The following is an 18,241-nucleotide window of genomic DNA, read 5'->3' on the forward strand; positions in this document are numbered from 1 at the left end:
CCTCCAAGGTCCACCGATGGCTGCACCCCTGCCCAGTCACGTGAAATCCATAGATTGGGGCCTAATTAATGTATTTCTGTTGACTGATTTACTTATATGAACTGTAACTCAGTAAAATCTTTGACATCTTTGCATGTTGAATTTATACTATTGATCAGTATATGCATTTATGTGAGTGTGTGTATTTGTGTGTGCATTTTTAGATGTGTGTGTGTGTGTGTGTGTGTGTGTGAGTGTGTGCGTGTGTGTGTGTGTGTTTACTTGGCAGAGCCCTCTTCCCATATTGTGTAAGAAGAAGTGTTCCATATGCAAAGCGCTCTGAGCCTCAGCACTGAACCTGCACTAATCGATTTGTCTGTGAAGCCAAGGTGGTCACACTGAGACCCACAATGCACCTCTTGCTTTGTGAAATCACAGGCCCTCTGCCAGTCACCTCTGTCAGTCAAGGCAACACTGAAGAAAATAACAGGATGGAACTTTAACCCCTTACACTCTGTCAAAGGAATTTTTGCACCAAGGCTATTACAGTTTTGTGTTTTTATATTTGTTTGTATTAGTTTGTTTTACGATTTTATTCGAAATTCAGTTTCAGCTAGTTTTCCAATCTGATTTTCAAGTTTGTATTTAGTTTTTGTTTTAAAAATATTTCTATTTCGTTTTTAAATTATTTAGTTTCAGTTTTAGTGTTATGGGGCGTTCACATCATGCAATTGACTTAGCAGAACCTCTGAGTTCCGACTGGGAAATGTCCCTTGAATGACCATCCAAGTCGTATTTATAAGTGGGAAACTCTGAGAAGAGTTGTGACCTTTCACCATTGGCCTTTCACCTTTTCAACCAAAAAGATGACAACAAATCCGTAGTTGGCAATAACACACTTGTGGATAATGTAGCTAGTTTGACCATATTGTCAATGTTAAGAAAGCTAGCTAGCTAACTTTACATTAGCAACGTTAGTTAGCTTACCTAGCTAGCTATGATCTTATTGGTTGAAGAAATGTTCTGACTTCAAAGCACTTAAACACAATGTCGGACTTACGAACTACTTAGGGGGTAGCTCAGTTTTCATATTGCAGATAAATTTGAGGTTCTATTAAAGTAATTGCTTCCATAATTTCTAATCCCCCTTTACTTATTTATTATTAGTTCTTTATTTATTATTACTACGACCTTACTACCCCTCCCCTGATTGGAGTAAACTAACTGACATCAACACTTCCACTCCATTCTGTTTTATTCTAATTCCATTGAGCTCCAACCATGAAGCTTAATTGTTTCAAACGAGATTGTCACTATTTAAAAAAAATACTTTTAACAGCAACTGCTGGTGTTTTTTGCATTAAGTCACCACTACTAGAACAAATTATTATACTGAACAACGATGTATAAATATATTTAAATTGGAGCCAAAATTGTTTATATTTCAGTGTGATTATGAACAGTAAACAAACAATCTTTATAAAGAAACTGACAATATATAACACAGAATATGGCAGAAATAAAGCCCCAAATAATTATAATAATTTCAATTCAGCTTGCAGGAACAGGTACTGGAACTACAGTAGTTGTTGACATCTCCATGGCCAGGTGGAACAAAGTCGTCTGCTGAGAGATGAGAAGAAATTAGTTTGTCATACGTGCGTAATAAAAACTATACAAATACTCACAAAAATACAAGACAATCACACAAAACAGCTAGCTTACGTAGAGGCAAGTAAAATACTACAGTATTAGCATGCAATGGAGAAAATAAATTAACTGTGTTCCGGGTAGACTGACCTGGTGTCGTTAGAGGCCCAGATGGCAGTGGGCAGGAAGGATCTCATTCATATTGATGTTAATGATTTTGACTGGGTCACTCTCTCGCTGAACAACAAACACAAAGAGATCTTTTAACAGACACAAACACAAACTACTTAGATCATCATTCATAACAAAGTTTACTGACAACTCCATAATTGATTGTGGTCATTGGGGACTCTATTCAATCAGATCCACTTTAGCCGAAATCCACATAGAGGTTGTTTTGGCTGTGTTGGAGGTTACCTGCGTTAAAGCTGTCAAATTCACAAGCCCTCCTGACATTATAACTAAAGCGGACATTGGATGTTGCTGCACAGAGTTGCATTAAGAGAAATTCCCATGCAGCCTTGTTTACAATTTTGAACACTGGAATGTGAGATGTAACCCAGCTAACAAATCAAGGGAGAAAGAATGTTTTGTATTGTTACACCTGATGTTCCCCTAATGTTTGAATGTCCAGTTTTCCATTCTATCTATGTTAGCAAAAACCTCCTGAGAACCTTTTTTATCATGTTTTGGTGTAAAGTTAGGAGAGCATTCCCTTAATGCCAAGCAGAACTTAGTTACTGTCCTCAGAATATACCATTTTAATGTTCTAGATGTGTTTTATGGGATGTTGCAAGAACATTCATGTGTCCAGTTTTCTGAGCTTTAAGATAATATTCCGTCAATGTTCCACCCAACATACACAAAACGTGGTTGTCATGTTTTCAGAATATACAATTGTAATGTTCTAGACATGTTTCATGGGACTTTGCAAGAACATCAATGCCCCAAGTTTTCTGAGGGTTAGTATGGTGCCAGGACAACAACCTCTCCCTCAACATGATGAAGACAAAGGAGATGATTGTGGACTACAGGAAAAATAGGACCGAGCACGCCCCCATTCTCATCGACGGTGCTGCAGTGGAGCAGGTTGAGAACTTCAAGTTCCTTGGTGTCCACATCACCAACAAACTAACATGGTCCAAGCACACCAAAACAGTCATGAAGCGGGCACGACAAAACCTATTCCCCCTCAGGTGTCTGAAATAATTTGGTATGGGTCCTCAAATCCTCAAAAGGTTCTACAGCTAAACCATCGAGAGCATCCTGACTGGTATGGCAACTGCTAGGCCTCCGACCGTAAGGCACTACAGAGGGTAGTGCGAACGGCCCAGTACATCACTGGGGCCAAGCTTCCTGCCATCCAGGACCTCTATACCAGGCGGTGTCAGAGGAACGCCCTAAACATTGTCAAAGACTCCAGCCACCCTAGTCATAGACTGTTCTCTCTGCTACCGCACGGTGAGCGGTACCGGAGCTCCAAGTCTAGGTCCAAGAGGCTTCTAATGGCTACCCAGACTATTTGCAAATGGCTACCCCCCCCCCCCTCCACACCACTCCCACTCATCTATGCATGGTCACTTTGATAACTCTACCTACATGTACAAACTACCTCAACTGTCCGGTGCCCCCGCACATTGTCTCTGTACCAGCACCCCCCTGTATATATTGTTTTTTTTTGACTGCTGCTCTTTAATTACTTGTTACTTTTATCTCTTATTCTTATCCATATTTCTTTGAAACTGCACGGTTGTTAGGGGCTCGTAAGTAAGCATTTCACTGTAAGTGTAACGGTTTTCTAGGTGTGAAGGAGAGGCGGACCAAAATGCAGCGTGTAGATTACGATTCATGTTTAATGACAAACACACTAAACACAAACACTACAAAACAATAAATGTAATGAAAACCGAAACAGCCTATACTTGTGTAAACTAACACAGACCAAGGACATCAGGACACTAAGGACAATCACCCACGAAACACTCAAAGAATATGGCTGCCTAAATATGGTTCCCAATCAGAGACAACGATAAACACCTGCCTCTGATTGAAAACCACTCCAGACAGCCATAGACTTTGCTAGATACCCCCACTAAGCCACACACCTATACCTAACAAAACCCCAAGACAAAACACACCACAATAAACCCATGTCACACCCCGGCCTGACCAAATAAATAAAGACAAACACAATATACTTCGACCAGGGCGTGACAGTAAGGTCTTCACCTGTTGTATTTGGCGCATGTGACTAATAAAATGTGATTTGATTTGATTTATTCTGGACAGGGCATAACTATACTGGGCTGAAGAGCAAATGCCCTAGATATATCCCTTAGTGGTTAGGGTTTTCATCAAAGGTGCTGGTGGTCTGGGTTTGAGATGTGTTAGGGGAGCCACCCTATTCTCACATTCAAGGGAATGGTCTCTTGGAAACATTCCTGGCACATCACGGGAACATACCTATGAGAACATTAGTTAATTACCTAATTAGACTCTTAAGGGAACGTTCTCTAAAGTTGTGGGCAAGTTTGTTAGCTAGGAATCTACACCTCGATTAGGCTGATAGAAATCCTCATTATTTAGTTAAATGATTTTCAATTTGATATTTTTCCTTATATTTTTCCTTATTTATATATAGCCTATACTTTCTCGTTCTGAACTTCTAACGTGAGTGGGACGGGTGTGGAATCGTGACAATGATCAAGAGCGGCTGCTCACCGATTTGACAGCTCCAACGCAGTTACACCTCTGACACCATCAACACATCAGTGATGCAGCTGTCGGCTATAGCCTGTTAACACTTGATCTGATTGAATCTAGGCCTTAATGTCCTCTGTCTTTCTCTCTGTGTTTGTGTGTCTGAGGGAGAGACTGTCGGTAACATATATGTGACTTGTTTCAGGAAACTACAGTGAAACTTTGGTGAAACTGGAGGGTGTGCAATTCAAATAAATAATCATAAAAATTATGGATATTAAACATTTAGGTACATAGAAGTGTCTTATACCTGTTAAAAGCGTAAATGTGTGTTCATCTAACTGCACTGTCAGATTTACAGTAGGCTTTACAGCGAAAGCATGCCATGCGATTGTTTGAGGACGGTACACCACATCAAAATATCTTTCCACCGGCAAAGAAGGTTTCATAAATTCACAAATAATGATTAAATATTCACTTACTTTTTTGAAAATCTTCCTCTGATTTGTCATCCCAAGTGTCCCAGCTACAACATGTAGTGTCGTTTTGTTTGATAAAATGCTTCTTTATATCCCAAAAAGTAAGTTTAGTTGGCGCCATCGATTTGAGTAATCCACTCGTGTCCTCTTCGTCTCACGCGCATACACAAATGTCCAAGTCTGTGTCCTTGTACTAAAGTTAATTATTCTTCCTCATTTTGGAAGAAAGAAGCCTGAAACCGTGAACAAAGACTACTGACCCCGAGTGGAAGCCATAGGAATTGCATAGTGGGAGCTAGATTGAATTATTTTCCTATACCTTCCATTGGAAGAGCATGGGCTCTCAAAATGTTCTAGATGTTCTCCTACCATATCTATTTTGTTATAGCCTCCTACATTATTTTAACATTTCTACAAACTTCTGAGTGTTTTATTTCCAATGGTACCAATTATATGCATATCCTGGCATCAGGGCCTGAGCTACAGGCAGTTTACTTTGGGCACGTCAGTCAGGCGGAAATTGAGAAAAATAGACCCTAGCCTGAAGAAGTCACTGGAGAGGTGTTTGAACGTTTTTTGGGGGCCGAAATTCCTTCTTGAATATTTGATACTTCCAGATGTCTTAATAACAAACGTGTATGCCATCTGTAAATACGAATAAGGTTGTTAAATTATGAGCCTAGTTGGTTTAGGCACAGAAAAAGACAGGAACCTTCCCGCTAGCCATGATTGGCTGAGATAATGAATGGGGTGGACATGACGAAAGATGAGTTGTCATTTAGTCCACAGTGTAGCATCTTCTGACTATAAAATATTTTCTACTGCAGTTTTTTTTAAAGATAACATTAGCCATGGAGAACTACAAATGTGTTGCTACAAATGTGTTGCTACTGCTACTGCGCTCTACTGATAGATACTCTCCTTTGTGAGACATTGGAAAACCTCCCTGGTCTTTGTGGCTGAATCGACTGTGGGACCTTCAAGATAATTGTATGTGTTGGGTACAGAGGTGAGGTAGTCATTACAAATTCATGTTAAACCCTATTATTGCACACAGATTGAGTCCATGAAACTTATTATGTGACTTCTTAATTAAGCACATTTTTACTCCTGAATTTATTTAGGCTTGCCATAACAAAGGGATTTATTGACTCAAGACATTTCAGTTGTCATTTTTTATTAATTTGTCAATATTCTAAAAACATGATTCCACTTTGTCATTATGGGGTATTGTGTGTAGGCCAGTGACACAAAATCTCAAATTAATACATTTTTGCAAACGTATAAAATATAAATAATTGAAATATCTTATTTACATAAGTATTCAGGCCCTTTGCTATGAGACTCGAAATTGAGCTCAGGTGCATCCTGTTTCCATTGATCGTACTTGAGATGTTTCTGAAACTTGATTGGAGTCCGCCTGTGGTAAATTCAATTGATTTGTCATGATTTGGAAAGGCACAAACCAGTATATAAATTATATGGTCCCATGAAGTCGAAGGACTTGTCCGTAGAGCTATGAGACAGGATTGTGTCATGGCACAGATCTGCAGAAGGGTACCAAAATATGTTTGCAGCATTGAAAGTTCCCAAAAACACAGAGGCCTCCATTATTCTTAAATGAAAGAAGTTTGGAACCACCGATACTCTCTTCCTAGAGCTGGCTGCTCGGCCAAACTGAGCCAGATCACTCTGACAGATCTCCAGAGTTCCTCTGTGGAGATGGGAGAACCTTCCAGAAGGTCAACCATCTCTGCAGCACTCCACCAATCAGGCATTTTATGGTGGAGTGGCCAGACAGAAGCCACTCCTCTGTAAAAGGCACATGTTTTTTTTTATATACATATATTTTTTACGTTTATTTTTTAATATATATATATTATTTTTTTAGGGTGGATCAAAATGGTTAAGTATGGTAGTGGTAGCATCATGCTGTGGGGATGTTTTTCAGCGGCAGTGATTGGGAGACTAGTCAGGGTCGAGGGAAAGATGAACCGAGCAAAGTACAGAGAGATCCTTGTTGAAAACCTGCTCCAGAGCTCAGAATGGGATGAAGGTTCACGTTCCAACAGGACAACAACCTTATACAGTTATTTAAGAAAGCCGTACATAAAAAAGCTTGCAATTAACAAATAATATGCATAATAATGTAGGCAGTTCATGCGAAGGATTGTTACCCACAACCAGGATTGTTAGCTATAACCAGGATTGTTACCCACAACCAGGATTGTTAGCTATAACCAGGATTGTTACCCACAACCAGGATTGTTAGCTATAACCAGGATTGTTACCCACAACCAGGATTGTTAGCTATAACCAGGATTGTTAGCTATAACCAGGATTGTTACCCACAACCAGGATTGTTAGCTATAACCAGGATTGTTACCCATAACCAGGATTTTTAGCTATAACCAGGATTGTTACCCATAACCAGGATTGCCATCACAAAAATAACATTTTTGACAAGCAATTATTGTGATTTATCCTATATTGTCCCGAACATCATTACCTCATAGGAACAGATGTAGGATACACACACACACACACACACACACACACACACACACACACTTAAAATGTACCCTTAAAATCTGCGTGCAAAGTTGTCATCAAGACAAAGGGTGGCCATTTGTAGAATCTCAAATATGAAATATATTTTGATTTGTTTAAAACTTTCTTGGTTACTACATGATTACATTGGTGATATTTCATAGTTTTGATGTCTTCACTATTATTGTACAATGTTGAAAATATTAAAAACAGAGAAAAACTCTTGAATGAGTAGGTGTGTCTAAACCTTTTGACTGGTAGTGTATATATATTTTGTATATAGCATAGCTCAGTATTTGTATTATTTATTTGATAGTCCTTTTTGCTCATCTTTATCAATGTTGCCCAGAAGTATGGACCTGACTATAGAAGCTGAGAGTAGAGGTAGATTACATTGTGTCGTAGAAACATAAAGAACAGACCTGTGTTGCTGGTGGAAAATGGTCTTGCATGTGTTTCAGTGTTATCTGTGTGGCCTGCTGTGTTACCCTTATAGAGGTCAATGAGTAATTAACATGCCCTGTATGTCCTCTTTAATAACACCTTGTTGAATTACATTTGGTACCATTATCTGTCACTATCACCCTGGGTAGCACCTTGCTGTCTCTGACCTCCTGTGTATAGCTTGCCCTGGCATCTGTGTGCTTCTGCTTATAACCACCTGCTGTGTGTTCATGTACACAAACAGACACACATGCATATGCACACTCACACTCACACGTGCGCACAATCTCCGGTCAGACACAACGAGGTCACTCTAAGACTACACACAGCTTGGCCACAGTGTGAAGTCCGTTCCAGACATCAACAGAGACACACATGCAGGTGCAAGCTGTAGCAAGGGCACACACACACACACACACACACACACACACACACACACACACACACCAACAAATCTATGCGTCTAAGCCAATACTTTTATCCCACAAAGCCAATGTGTTTCTCATTTTTCATTCATCAAGCTGTTTAGCAGTGGCAAATTGAAACGTGTGTAACTGCTCATACAATTGATCAAAGGCCACCTATAAGTAGGTGTGTCAGCCACGTTGGAAAATGAGTCTCTTCACAGAAAATGGAAGCACTTCAGCTGCCAGCTATTCCTGGGCTGACTTCTAAGGGTTTTAGCATGCACAGTGTGGCTCGGGCTGTCACAGTGTGGATGTGAAGGCAATGAGAAAATGTTTCAGCCCTGTGTATTGGTGGAGGGAGGAGAGGAGCGGAGGGGAACTCATTTAATTGCTTGAGGGAGCATGACAATTGAGTGGAGAGAAAAGGGAGAAAATCTCGCGGAGTATTGATCACCTCAACTCTTCCATTCCAACTCGGACCCCCTCCCGTGCCTCTCATCTTCCCCTAATTTAGATTTCTGTGTGTGTGTGTGTGTGTGTGTGTGTGTGTGTGTGTGTGTGTGTGTGTGTGTGTTTGCATGTATCTTACTGTGTGTGTCTTTGTGAGCCTTTTTGTGTGACTGTATGCGACTGTGTATGTCTGTCTGTTTTGTGTTATAATGCGTGTGTATTGTGTATTAATGAATACTTTTGTGTTAGGCTATGTGTTTGTTATGCAGTATATGTGTCTGAGTGTGCATGTAATTATCAAAATGAAATGTATCAAAATGTATTGGTCACATGCTCTGAATACAACCTGCACATACTGTATGTGGGAGATATCCCTGATTGATTCCTTTCCCACAGTGTGACACTGTCTGGCGGATCTCTTCCTGTTCCTCGTCCTGGGAGAGAGACACACACACACTTTCTTTCCGTGAAATTTCAGGACTTTTTGGAGTGTAAAAGTTTGACCAATAAAAATAAAATTTTCCCTAACCATAAACCTAGCCCTAATACTAAGACTAACTTTAAGCCTTAAGTTAAACCTAACCCTAAACCTAACCTTAACCCTAGCCCTAACCCCAAATCTAACCCTTAAGCGTAAAATAGCATTTCAACAAATTCAGTACCTAAAAAAGTCCTAAACCTCTATGGGGTCCTGAAAATGTAGGAAAACACACACACACACACACACACACACACACACACACACACACACACACACACACACACACACACACACACACACACACACACACACACAGTCTCTGCTGGGGGTCACAGCCAAGGCAACAACCTTCCATCCCTGTCTCAGCTGCAGAAATAATAAATTCTCCCTGACCAGTCACATCTCCACCCATACCTTCACCCTGACCAGCACCCTGGCACCTTAGCCAATGATAGGACAGCCTGCGTGTGTACGACAAAGACGTCATGAACTATTGATATGTTTAAACTCTCAGATTAAACGGTGTGCAGATATTAGTAGAAAGAAGAGGAAGGGAAGTTCTACTAAGGTACACAATAGTACATTTTGGTAGACAGAAGGTGCTCTTTGGTAAAAGGGGTGAATTGGTCATCAAAAAGAAAGGAGGACCAAGGAACTCCTCATTTAATTGATTAAAATTCCTTTATTTGTATGGCATGTTCAATAGAAACAAAGTTTTAAATATCCGACGTGTTTCGGCTGCATGGCCTTCGTCAGGGACGAAGAGCGTCGGATTTTTAAAACTTTGTTTCTATTGAACATGCCATACAAATAAAGGCATTTTAATTAATGATTTGAAGAGTACCTTGGTCCTCCTTTCTTTTTGGTGTGCAGATATTCTCTATCTTTTGGTATGATAACAACCATCACACAGCACTCTTGGACTCTGCACATATTGGGTGTAATATGGAGGAAAATGACAACCAAAGACCTCAGATTTCTCTCTGCTATATCCAGACACCACTGAGCTAAGCCTGAAAGGGACATCTTTTCCTCTCCATTCTTTGCATTCATTTCTTCGGGCCTGGTCTGACTCGATGATGTACCTCCTAAGCCTGTAGATTATCTTTATCCTTCTCCCGCTTTCCTTTGCTTGCTTCCCTCTCTTTTACCAGAGCGCTTCACGAATACATTTCTAATCAGGTGTCGGGGAGAAAAAAAGAGGAGTGAAAAAAAGGAATGAATGGAAGAGAATGCCTAATTGAAGCAAGGGATTTCTCCTGATCTGCGCTGAGCCATATCTGTGTGTAAGTATTGTAAGTACTCTCTCTCTTTCTCCCTTATCTGTCCTGCCAACGAGAGAGCGAGCGACAGAGAGCAAGAGCATGTATGTATGTGTGTGTTAGATGGAGAGAGAGAGAGAGAGAAAGGGAGAAAGAGAGAGCGAGAGAGAGAGAGAGAGAGAGAGAGAGAGAGAGAGAGGGAGAGAGAAAAGTGGTGCTGAGGTAACTACACTCTTCGTTTTCCCTTTCATTATATTTCCCATAAACTGTCTCCGTTTATGGGAAATTCTCTGAAACACACAGCACCTGCATCGTCACGCCCACTAATCACCTAAAATAAACCCTGTGACACATATTATTTGTATAATAAAGTCACCATGACAGTGGCGGTTTTCTGAAGGCTAAGGAACTGAGTGGAGAGGCACATAGAATGATATATATTACCTGAAATGGTGTATTCCATATTGAGCTGACTTCAGCAGCCTCTTAAAAGCCTTTCCCCTGTTAAACCATGCATTACCTGCTCATGGAGCGACTGTTTATTTGTCTTACTGGTGCGTTTGTGTGTGTAAGAGAGAGAGTGTGTGACTTTCTCTGTTGGGTTAGTGTAGGCATTGGGCCCTGTTTCCTTCCTTCCTGCTCAGGGAGACATGGCCTGCTCCCCTCTTCACCAACCCCTCACCTCTCTGGGGGCGCATGTTTCGCTCAAGCTGGTCCCCCTTTCAATATGGTACTTGTGTATGTTTGTGTGTGTGTGTGTGTGTGTGTGTGTGTGTGTGTGTGTGTGTGTGTGTGTGTGTGTGTGTGTGTGTGTGTGTGTGTGTGTGTGTGTGTGTGGGTGTGGGTGTGGGTGTGGGTGTGGGTGTGGTTGTGAGCGTGTTAGTGTGTGTAAGTGTGGGTGTGTATGTATGTGTGAGTGCGTGTATGTGTGTGTGCCACTTGGCTGATCAGGGTGGTCCAGGAGGACTGGTCTACTTCCTGATTCTCTGAAAAACACAGCACTTGCATCACCACGCCAACCAACCAACCACTCAAAATAAACCATGTAACACACACTGACCCACATGCATCTTACACTTTTTGTAAAAGACTTGATCATTTCCTTTAAATGTGCCACCAGAGTTGCCCATATGACTCTGGTTGAGAAATATCGTATTGTCCTGTACGGGAGTTTGAGGCCTCGATGAATTCTAAGGTTAAAGCTGTAAACATGAAGGTGAATAGAGTGAAGGCAGCAGTAGAGAATTCAAATATTTCATCATTGAAATGCAGAGCGGCTTATTCCAGGTCAGAGCGGTATCATGTTGCCAATCAGCTAGCCAGGCGAGAACCTTCATCAGTTTTTGATTGCATTTAGAATGCCTAATTAAATAAAATATGACATTATGTAAATGTTTGTGTCTTTGCCATATGGCCCCGGGCACAAGCAGCTGAGCGTTTTGGACCTATGGGAGCGTATTGGTGTGTGAGAGAGAGAAAGTGTGTGTCAGAGGGTGAGAGAGAGAATGGGGGCTTGGAAGGTGGGGGTTGACATGAACACAAACGGAACACACTGAATGACTTGCGTTGACGGTGACCAAACACACTCGAACACACCATCACACACACACACACAGACTCACATACACAACCCCCTTCCCCACTGCCTCCTCATCGTACACACTTTCTGTCTGGAAGAGTCAGGCCTCCTGCCTGAGACACACACGCACGCACGCACGCACACACACACACACACACACACACACACACACACACACACACACACACACACACACACACACACACACACACACACACACACACACACACACACACACACACACACACACACACACACACACACACACACACACACACACACACACATACACACACACACAGTGTGACCAGGGGCTGGTTGAGCAGCGTGTTGTGGTGGCTCAGTGATAAGCCCCAGTGGAGCGTCCCAGTGTTCAGAGGTATGGTATGAGGAACAGATAACAGCTGATAAGATTCAGGGGAAAAAGTGCTTACGGCCAACGCAGGACCATGCTACATAGCAACCACACGGCCACACACAGTGTGTGTGCGTGTGTGTGTGTGTGTGTGTGTGTGTGTGTGTGTGTGTGTGTGTGTGTGTGTGTGTGTGTGTATGTGATTAGCTGATACGGTATACTGTAGCACACAGCAAGAGGGACAGACCAGCATAACTCAGTCATCTTAACTCAGTTTTCACCCCTTTCACCCCTCCCTCTCTCAGGGTCAGCTCGATGAGGTGAAACAGGAGAACGGCAAGATGATAGCAATCTGTAAGTCATTGAGAGAGGACATCAGTTCTATGTGTGAATCCATGATAACAATGACAGACAAATCAGAGCGCGCCCACAGGACTGGAATATCCACCACCGGCCCAGGTGACATGCCCAGGACGAAAGTGGTCAAGTTCCTAAGGTACAAGGACAAGGTAGCTGTTCTGTAAAGAGCCAAGAACTTGAGAGGAACGTGTATCTTTCTCAAAGAGGACTATCCTGAAGCTGTGCGCCAGAACAGGAAAGAACTGATCCCAGTCATGAAAGCTGCCAGAGTGCGTGGGGGCACTGCTTACATTCGCTATGACAGGCTCATTGCCCACCCTCCCTCCCAGAAGCCTGGAAGGGATGAGAGAGCCAAGCACACACACACACGCCAATTGATTAATGGAGTGCCGAATGTATATTTTTTTTATCTTGCTTTGTTTGCTCTTTTCCATATTATGTCTATCCCTGATAAGCTTTGGTGTAATGTACTTAAGTAAAAATACTTTACAGTTAAGTCGTTTTTTGGGATAGCTGTACTTTACTTTAATATTTATGTATATATATCTTTTTTATAATTTATTATTATCATTATATATTTTTTTTCTTTGTCTCCCCAATTTCGTGGTATCTAATTGGTAGTTACAGTCTTGTCCCGTCGCTGCAACTCCAGTACGGACTCGGGAGAGATGAAGGTCGAGAGCCGCCCGTCTTCCGAAACACAACCCCCCCAAGCCGCACTGCTTCTTGACACAATGTTTGCTTAACCCAGAAACCGTGTCAGCGTGCATGTGCCTGGCCCGCCACAGGAGTCGCTAGAGCACTGTTGGGACAAGGACTTCCCAGCTGGCTAAACCCTCCCCTAACCCGGTGGACGCTGGGCCAATTGTGCGCTGCCTCATGGGTCTCCCAGCCTGCTGCAACACAGCCTGGAATCGAACCAGGATCTGTAGTGACACAGCTAGCACTGTGATGCAGTGCCCTAGACTGCTGCTCCACTCGGGAGGCAATATTTTAACTTTTTCTTTTACTTCAATACATTATTAAGAAAATAATGTACTTTTTACTCAATACGTTTTAGTTACATTTTGAATGCTTAGCAGGTCAGGAAAATTGTCTAATTCACACACTTATCAAGACAACATCCCTGGTCATCCCTACTGTCTCTGATGTGGCAGACTCACTAAACACAACGCTTCATTTGAAAATGATGTCTGAGTGTTGGTGTGCCCCTGGCTATTCCTAAATAAAAATAAAAAAGAACATGGTGCCGTCTGGTTTGCTTAATATAAAGAATGTGAAATTATTTATACTATTACTTTTACTTTTGATAATTAAGTATATTTAAAAACCAAATACTTTTAGACTTTTAGTCAAGTAGGATTTTACTGGGTGACATTCACTTTTACTTGAGTCATTTTCTATTAAGGTATCTTTACTTTTACTCAAGTATGACAATTGAGTTCTTGTTCCACTGCTGCTGATAAGCTACCCAGGAGAGGACAAAAAATATCCCATATTGTCAAGACTTCCGCCGAAGTTGGCTCCCCTGCCTGTTCGGGCGGTGCTCGGCGGTCGTAGTCACCATCCTACTAGCCGCTACCGATCCCTTTTTCGTTTGTCTGTTGGTTTTGTCTTATTAGTTTCACCTGTGTGTATTTTGGTTTAATTAGCTTCCCTATATGTAGTAGTTTGACCCGCCCTTGTTTTGTGCGGGATTGTTTTTTGTTATTCTGTTGGTTGTAGTTTCATGTTGTTATTCTCCGGACTGTTTGGTCCTGTGTTTGGGCTGGTCTGTTTTATGCGCCCTGTATGTTGGCGTGACCGTTTTTTGCCGGAGAATAAATTACGATTTACCGAACCCTGCTCTCTGCGCCTGATTCCAACCCACCACTCCTAGTAGGCTGTGACAGAATCCCGCACCAGAACATGGAATCAGCAGGAGCAGCCGCATCTCCTCTCCCATCGATGGAGGAAAGGGTCCTCCATCATACCAGCGTTCTCCATAGGATTGGTTCGGCCATGGACCAAATGATGGAGAGGATGGATCGGTGGGAGAGGAGTGGCCTTCCCACCAGCACCCCCTCCTCCAGCACCTCCTGTTCCTGCTACCGCATCTGGCTCCAGGGCTCTTCGGCTGACGCTCCCACGGGAGTATGATGGAACGGCGGCTGGGTGCCAGGGTTTCCTTCTACAACTGGCACTGTACCTGGCTACCGTGCATCCTGCTCCCTCCGGAGAGGAGAGCGTGAGCGCCCTCGTCTCCTGTTTGCCTGGGGGAGCTCTCGAGTGGGCCAACGCAGTGTGGAATGGTCCGGACTCGGCAAGGGATCATTACCCCGAGTTTACCCGCCGATTCCGAGCTGTGTTTGACCATCCACCAGAGGGTCGTGCGGCGGGTGAACGGCTGTTCCACCTGCGTCAGGAGACGAGGAGCACGTAGGACTTTGCCCTGGAGTTCAGGACCTTGGCCGCGGGAGCAGGGTGGAATGACAGGGCCCTGATAGATCATTTCCGATGCAGTCTCAGGGAGGACGTCCGCAGGGAGCTAGCATGTCGGGACACCACCCTCACACTGGATGAACTCATTCTTCTTCTTCACTAAACTGGACCTGAGGAGTGCGTATAATCTGGTACGTATCCGGGGAGGAGGTGGAAAACCGCATTTAGTACTACATCTGGTCATTATGAGTACCGCGTCATGCCATATGGGTTGAAGAATGCTCCAGCCGTCTTCCAATCCTTTGTAGATGAGATTCTCCGAAACCTGCTCGGGCAGGGAATGGTAGTGTACATCGATGACATCTTGATCTATTCTGCCACACGCGCGGCGCATGTGTCTCTGGTGCGTAAGGTACTTGAGCGACTGCTGGAGCATGACCTGTATTGCAAGGCGGAGAAATGTGAGTTTTTCAAACAGGCCGTTTCCTTCCTGGGTTATCGTATTTCCACCTCCGGGGTGGTGATGGAGGATGACCGCGTTACAGCCGTGCGTAATTGGCCGACTCCGACCACGGTGAAAGAAGTGCAGCGGTTTTTAAGGTTTGCCAATTACTACCGGAGGTTTTTCCAGGGTTTTGGTCAGGTGGCTGCTCCCATCACCTCACTGCTGAAGGGAGGACCCGTGCGCTTGCGTTGGTCAGCAGAGGCGGGCAGAGCTTTCAGTCGTTTGAAGGAGCTGTTCACCAATGCGCCGTACGTGCCGAGGGGGGTCCAGGATAAGCTGATCTGGTGGGCTCATACTCTCCCCTCCTTGGGTCATCCTGGCATCGAGAGGACAGTGCGGAGTCTTAGAGGGATGGTGGCCCACGCTGGCTAAGGATTTTATGTCTCCTGCTGCTCAGTGTGCGCTCAGAGCCAGGCTCCTCGGCACTTGCCTAGAGGGAAGTTACAACCACTCCCCGTTCCACAACAGCCGTGGACACACTTATCGGTGGACTTTCTTACCGACCTTCACCCGTCCCAGGGTAGTACTACGATCCTGGTCGTTGTGGATCGGTTTTCTAAGTCCTGCCGTCTCATCCCGTTGTCTGGTCACCCTACGGTCCTGCAGACTGTGGAGGCCTTGTTTACCCATGTCTTCCGGCACTATGGGGTGCCCGAGGACATCATTTCTGATCGGGGTCCCCAAATCACCACTCCTAGTAGGCTGTGACACATATTAATATATGTAGCCTTAGAAATAAGGTTAACCTCTCTAGAGTAAGGGGCAGCATTCGGAATTTTGGATGAAAAGCATGCCCAAATGAAACGGCCTGCTACTCGGGCCCAGAAGATATGATATGCATACAACTGGCATTTTATAAATATGACACTGTGGTTGGTTTAACAAGAACTTAATCTTTAAACCTATGTAAAATATGTTTTGTTTTCTGAATTTTTATAATGAGCATTTCTGTAATTGAATTTGGCGCTCTGCAACCTCACTGGATGTTGGCCAGATGGGACGCGTCCAACATATCCTAGAGAGGTTAATGAAATCAATATCTTGCTAACATCACATAACATTCATATATTAGCCATTTCTGAGACTCACTTGGATAATTAATTTGATGATACAGCAGTAGCAATACAAGAATATAACATGTGTAGAAGAGACAGAAACGCTTATGGGGGAGGTGTTGCTGTATATATTCAGAGCCATATCCCAGTAATACTTAGTGAAGATCTTTTGTCAAGTGTTATGGAAGTGTTGTAGTTGCAGTTTCACTTGGCACATCTAAAACCTTTTCTTTTGGAGTTTTGTCATAGGTCCACAAAGTGCTAACGCTCAGTATCTAAATAGTATGTGTGCAATGCTTGATAGTGTATGTGATATAAACAGAGGGGTCTACTTTCTTGGGGATCTGAATATTGACTGGTTTCCATCATGCTGTCCACTCAAGAGGAGGCTGTAACCAGTGCCTGTAATCTGGTTCTGTAACGGTTTTCTAATGGTGAAGGAGAGTCGGACCAAACTGCAGCGTGTAGATTTCGATCCATGTTTAATAAAACAACGTAACACGAATCAAAATACAAACTCAACAAAACAATAAACGTAATGAAAACCGAAACAGCCTAAACTGGTGCAAACTAACACAGACTAAGGACATCAAGACACTAAGGACAATCACCCACAATACAACCAAAGAATATGGCTGCCTAAATATGGTTCCCAATCAGAGACAACGATAACCACCTGCCTCTGATTGAGAACCACTCCAGACAGCCATAGACTTTCCTAGAACACCCTACTAAGCTACAATCCCACTAACATACACACCAAAACCCCCAGACAAAACACACCACAATACAAAACTCCATGCCACACCCTGGCCTGACCCAATACATAAAGATAAACACAAAATACTTAGACCAGGGCGTGACAGGTTCAGGTTATTAATCAACCTACCAGCGTTTTTACAAACACTACAGGAACAAGATCATTTTATTTATTTAACCAGGCAAGTCAGTTAAGAACAAATTCTTATTTACAACGAAGGCCTACCCCGGCCGAACCCAGACGATGCTAGGCCAATTGTACACTGCCCTATGGGACTCCCAATCATAGCCGGTTGTGGTGCAGCTTGGAGTTGAACCAGGGTCTGTAGTGATGCCTCTAGCACTGAGACTCAGAAAACACTCTGAAGTTTCTAAAACTGTTTGAATCATGTCTGTGAGTATAACATAACTTATTTAGCAGGCGAAACCCCGAGGACAAACCATTCCGATTTATTTTTGGGAGGTCACTCTCTTTTCAAAAATATTTAATTGGGAATCCAGATTTTTAAGGGACCTTCTTGCAGTTCCTATCACTTCCACTGGATGTCAACAGTCTTTAGAAATTGGTTGAGGTTATTCCTTTGTGTAATGAAGAAGTACGGCCATCTTGAACAAGGGTCACTTGAAGTGTACTGTTAGATAGAGGCGCATGACCAGAAAGCTGGCTATAGTTTGCTTTCCTCCAGTATTGAACACAGGTCATCCCGTCTTCAATTTTATCGATTATTTACGTAAAAAAATACCTAAAGTTGTATTAAAAAAGTAGTTTGAAATGTTTTGGCAAGGTTTACAGGAAACTTTTGAG

General features: G+C 43.0%; 1 protein-coding gene and 1 long non-coding RNA gene across 3 annotated transcripts in view; one reads left to right on the plus strand and one right to left on the minus strand.

The window, feature by feature from the left end:
• Positions 1-1,216: 1,216 nt before the first annotated feature.
• On the minus strand, positions 1,217-10,965 carry LOC115113232 (uncharacterized). 2 transcript variants are annotated; one of them, XR_003861087.2, is made up of 3 exons: positions 10,847-10,965; positions 1,780-1,866; positions 1,217-1,602 (listed from the first exon to the last, which is right to left on the minus strand). It is a non-coding gene; the product is annotated as an uncharacterized LOC115113232 (long non-coding RNA). The 2 variants fall into 2 exon arrangements; XR_003861088.2 differs by having other exon boundaries at positions 1,217-1,605.
• A 4,411-nt stretch (positions 10,966-15,376) lies between these two features.
• LOC135565503 (piggyBac transposable element-derived protein 4-like) overlaps positions 15,377-18,241 on the plus strand; it is a 29,150-nt gene continuing 26,285 nt past the window's right edge. The window contains exons 1-2 of the mRNA XM_065012552.1: positions 15,377-15,529; positions 15,749-15,906. Coding sequence (XP_064868624.1) covers positions 15,377-15,529; positions 15,749-15,906 — 311 coding nt within the window. The remainder of the gene's footprint in view (positions 15,530-15,748; positions 15,907-18,241) is intronic.

Source organism: Oncorhynchus nerka, linkage group LG28, assembly GCF_034236695.1.
Source record: "Oncorhynchus nerka isolate Pitt River linkage group LG28, Oner_Uvic_2.0, whole genome shotgun sequence".
Taxonomy (NCBI): domain Eukaryota; kingdom Metazoa; phylum Chordata; class Actinopteri; order Salmoniformes; family Salmonidae; genus Oncorhynchus; species Oncorhynchus nerka.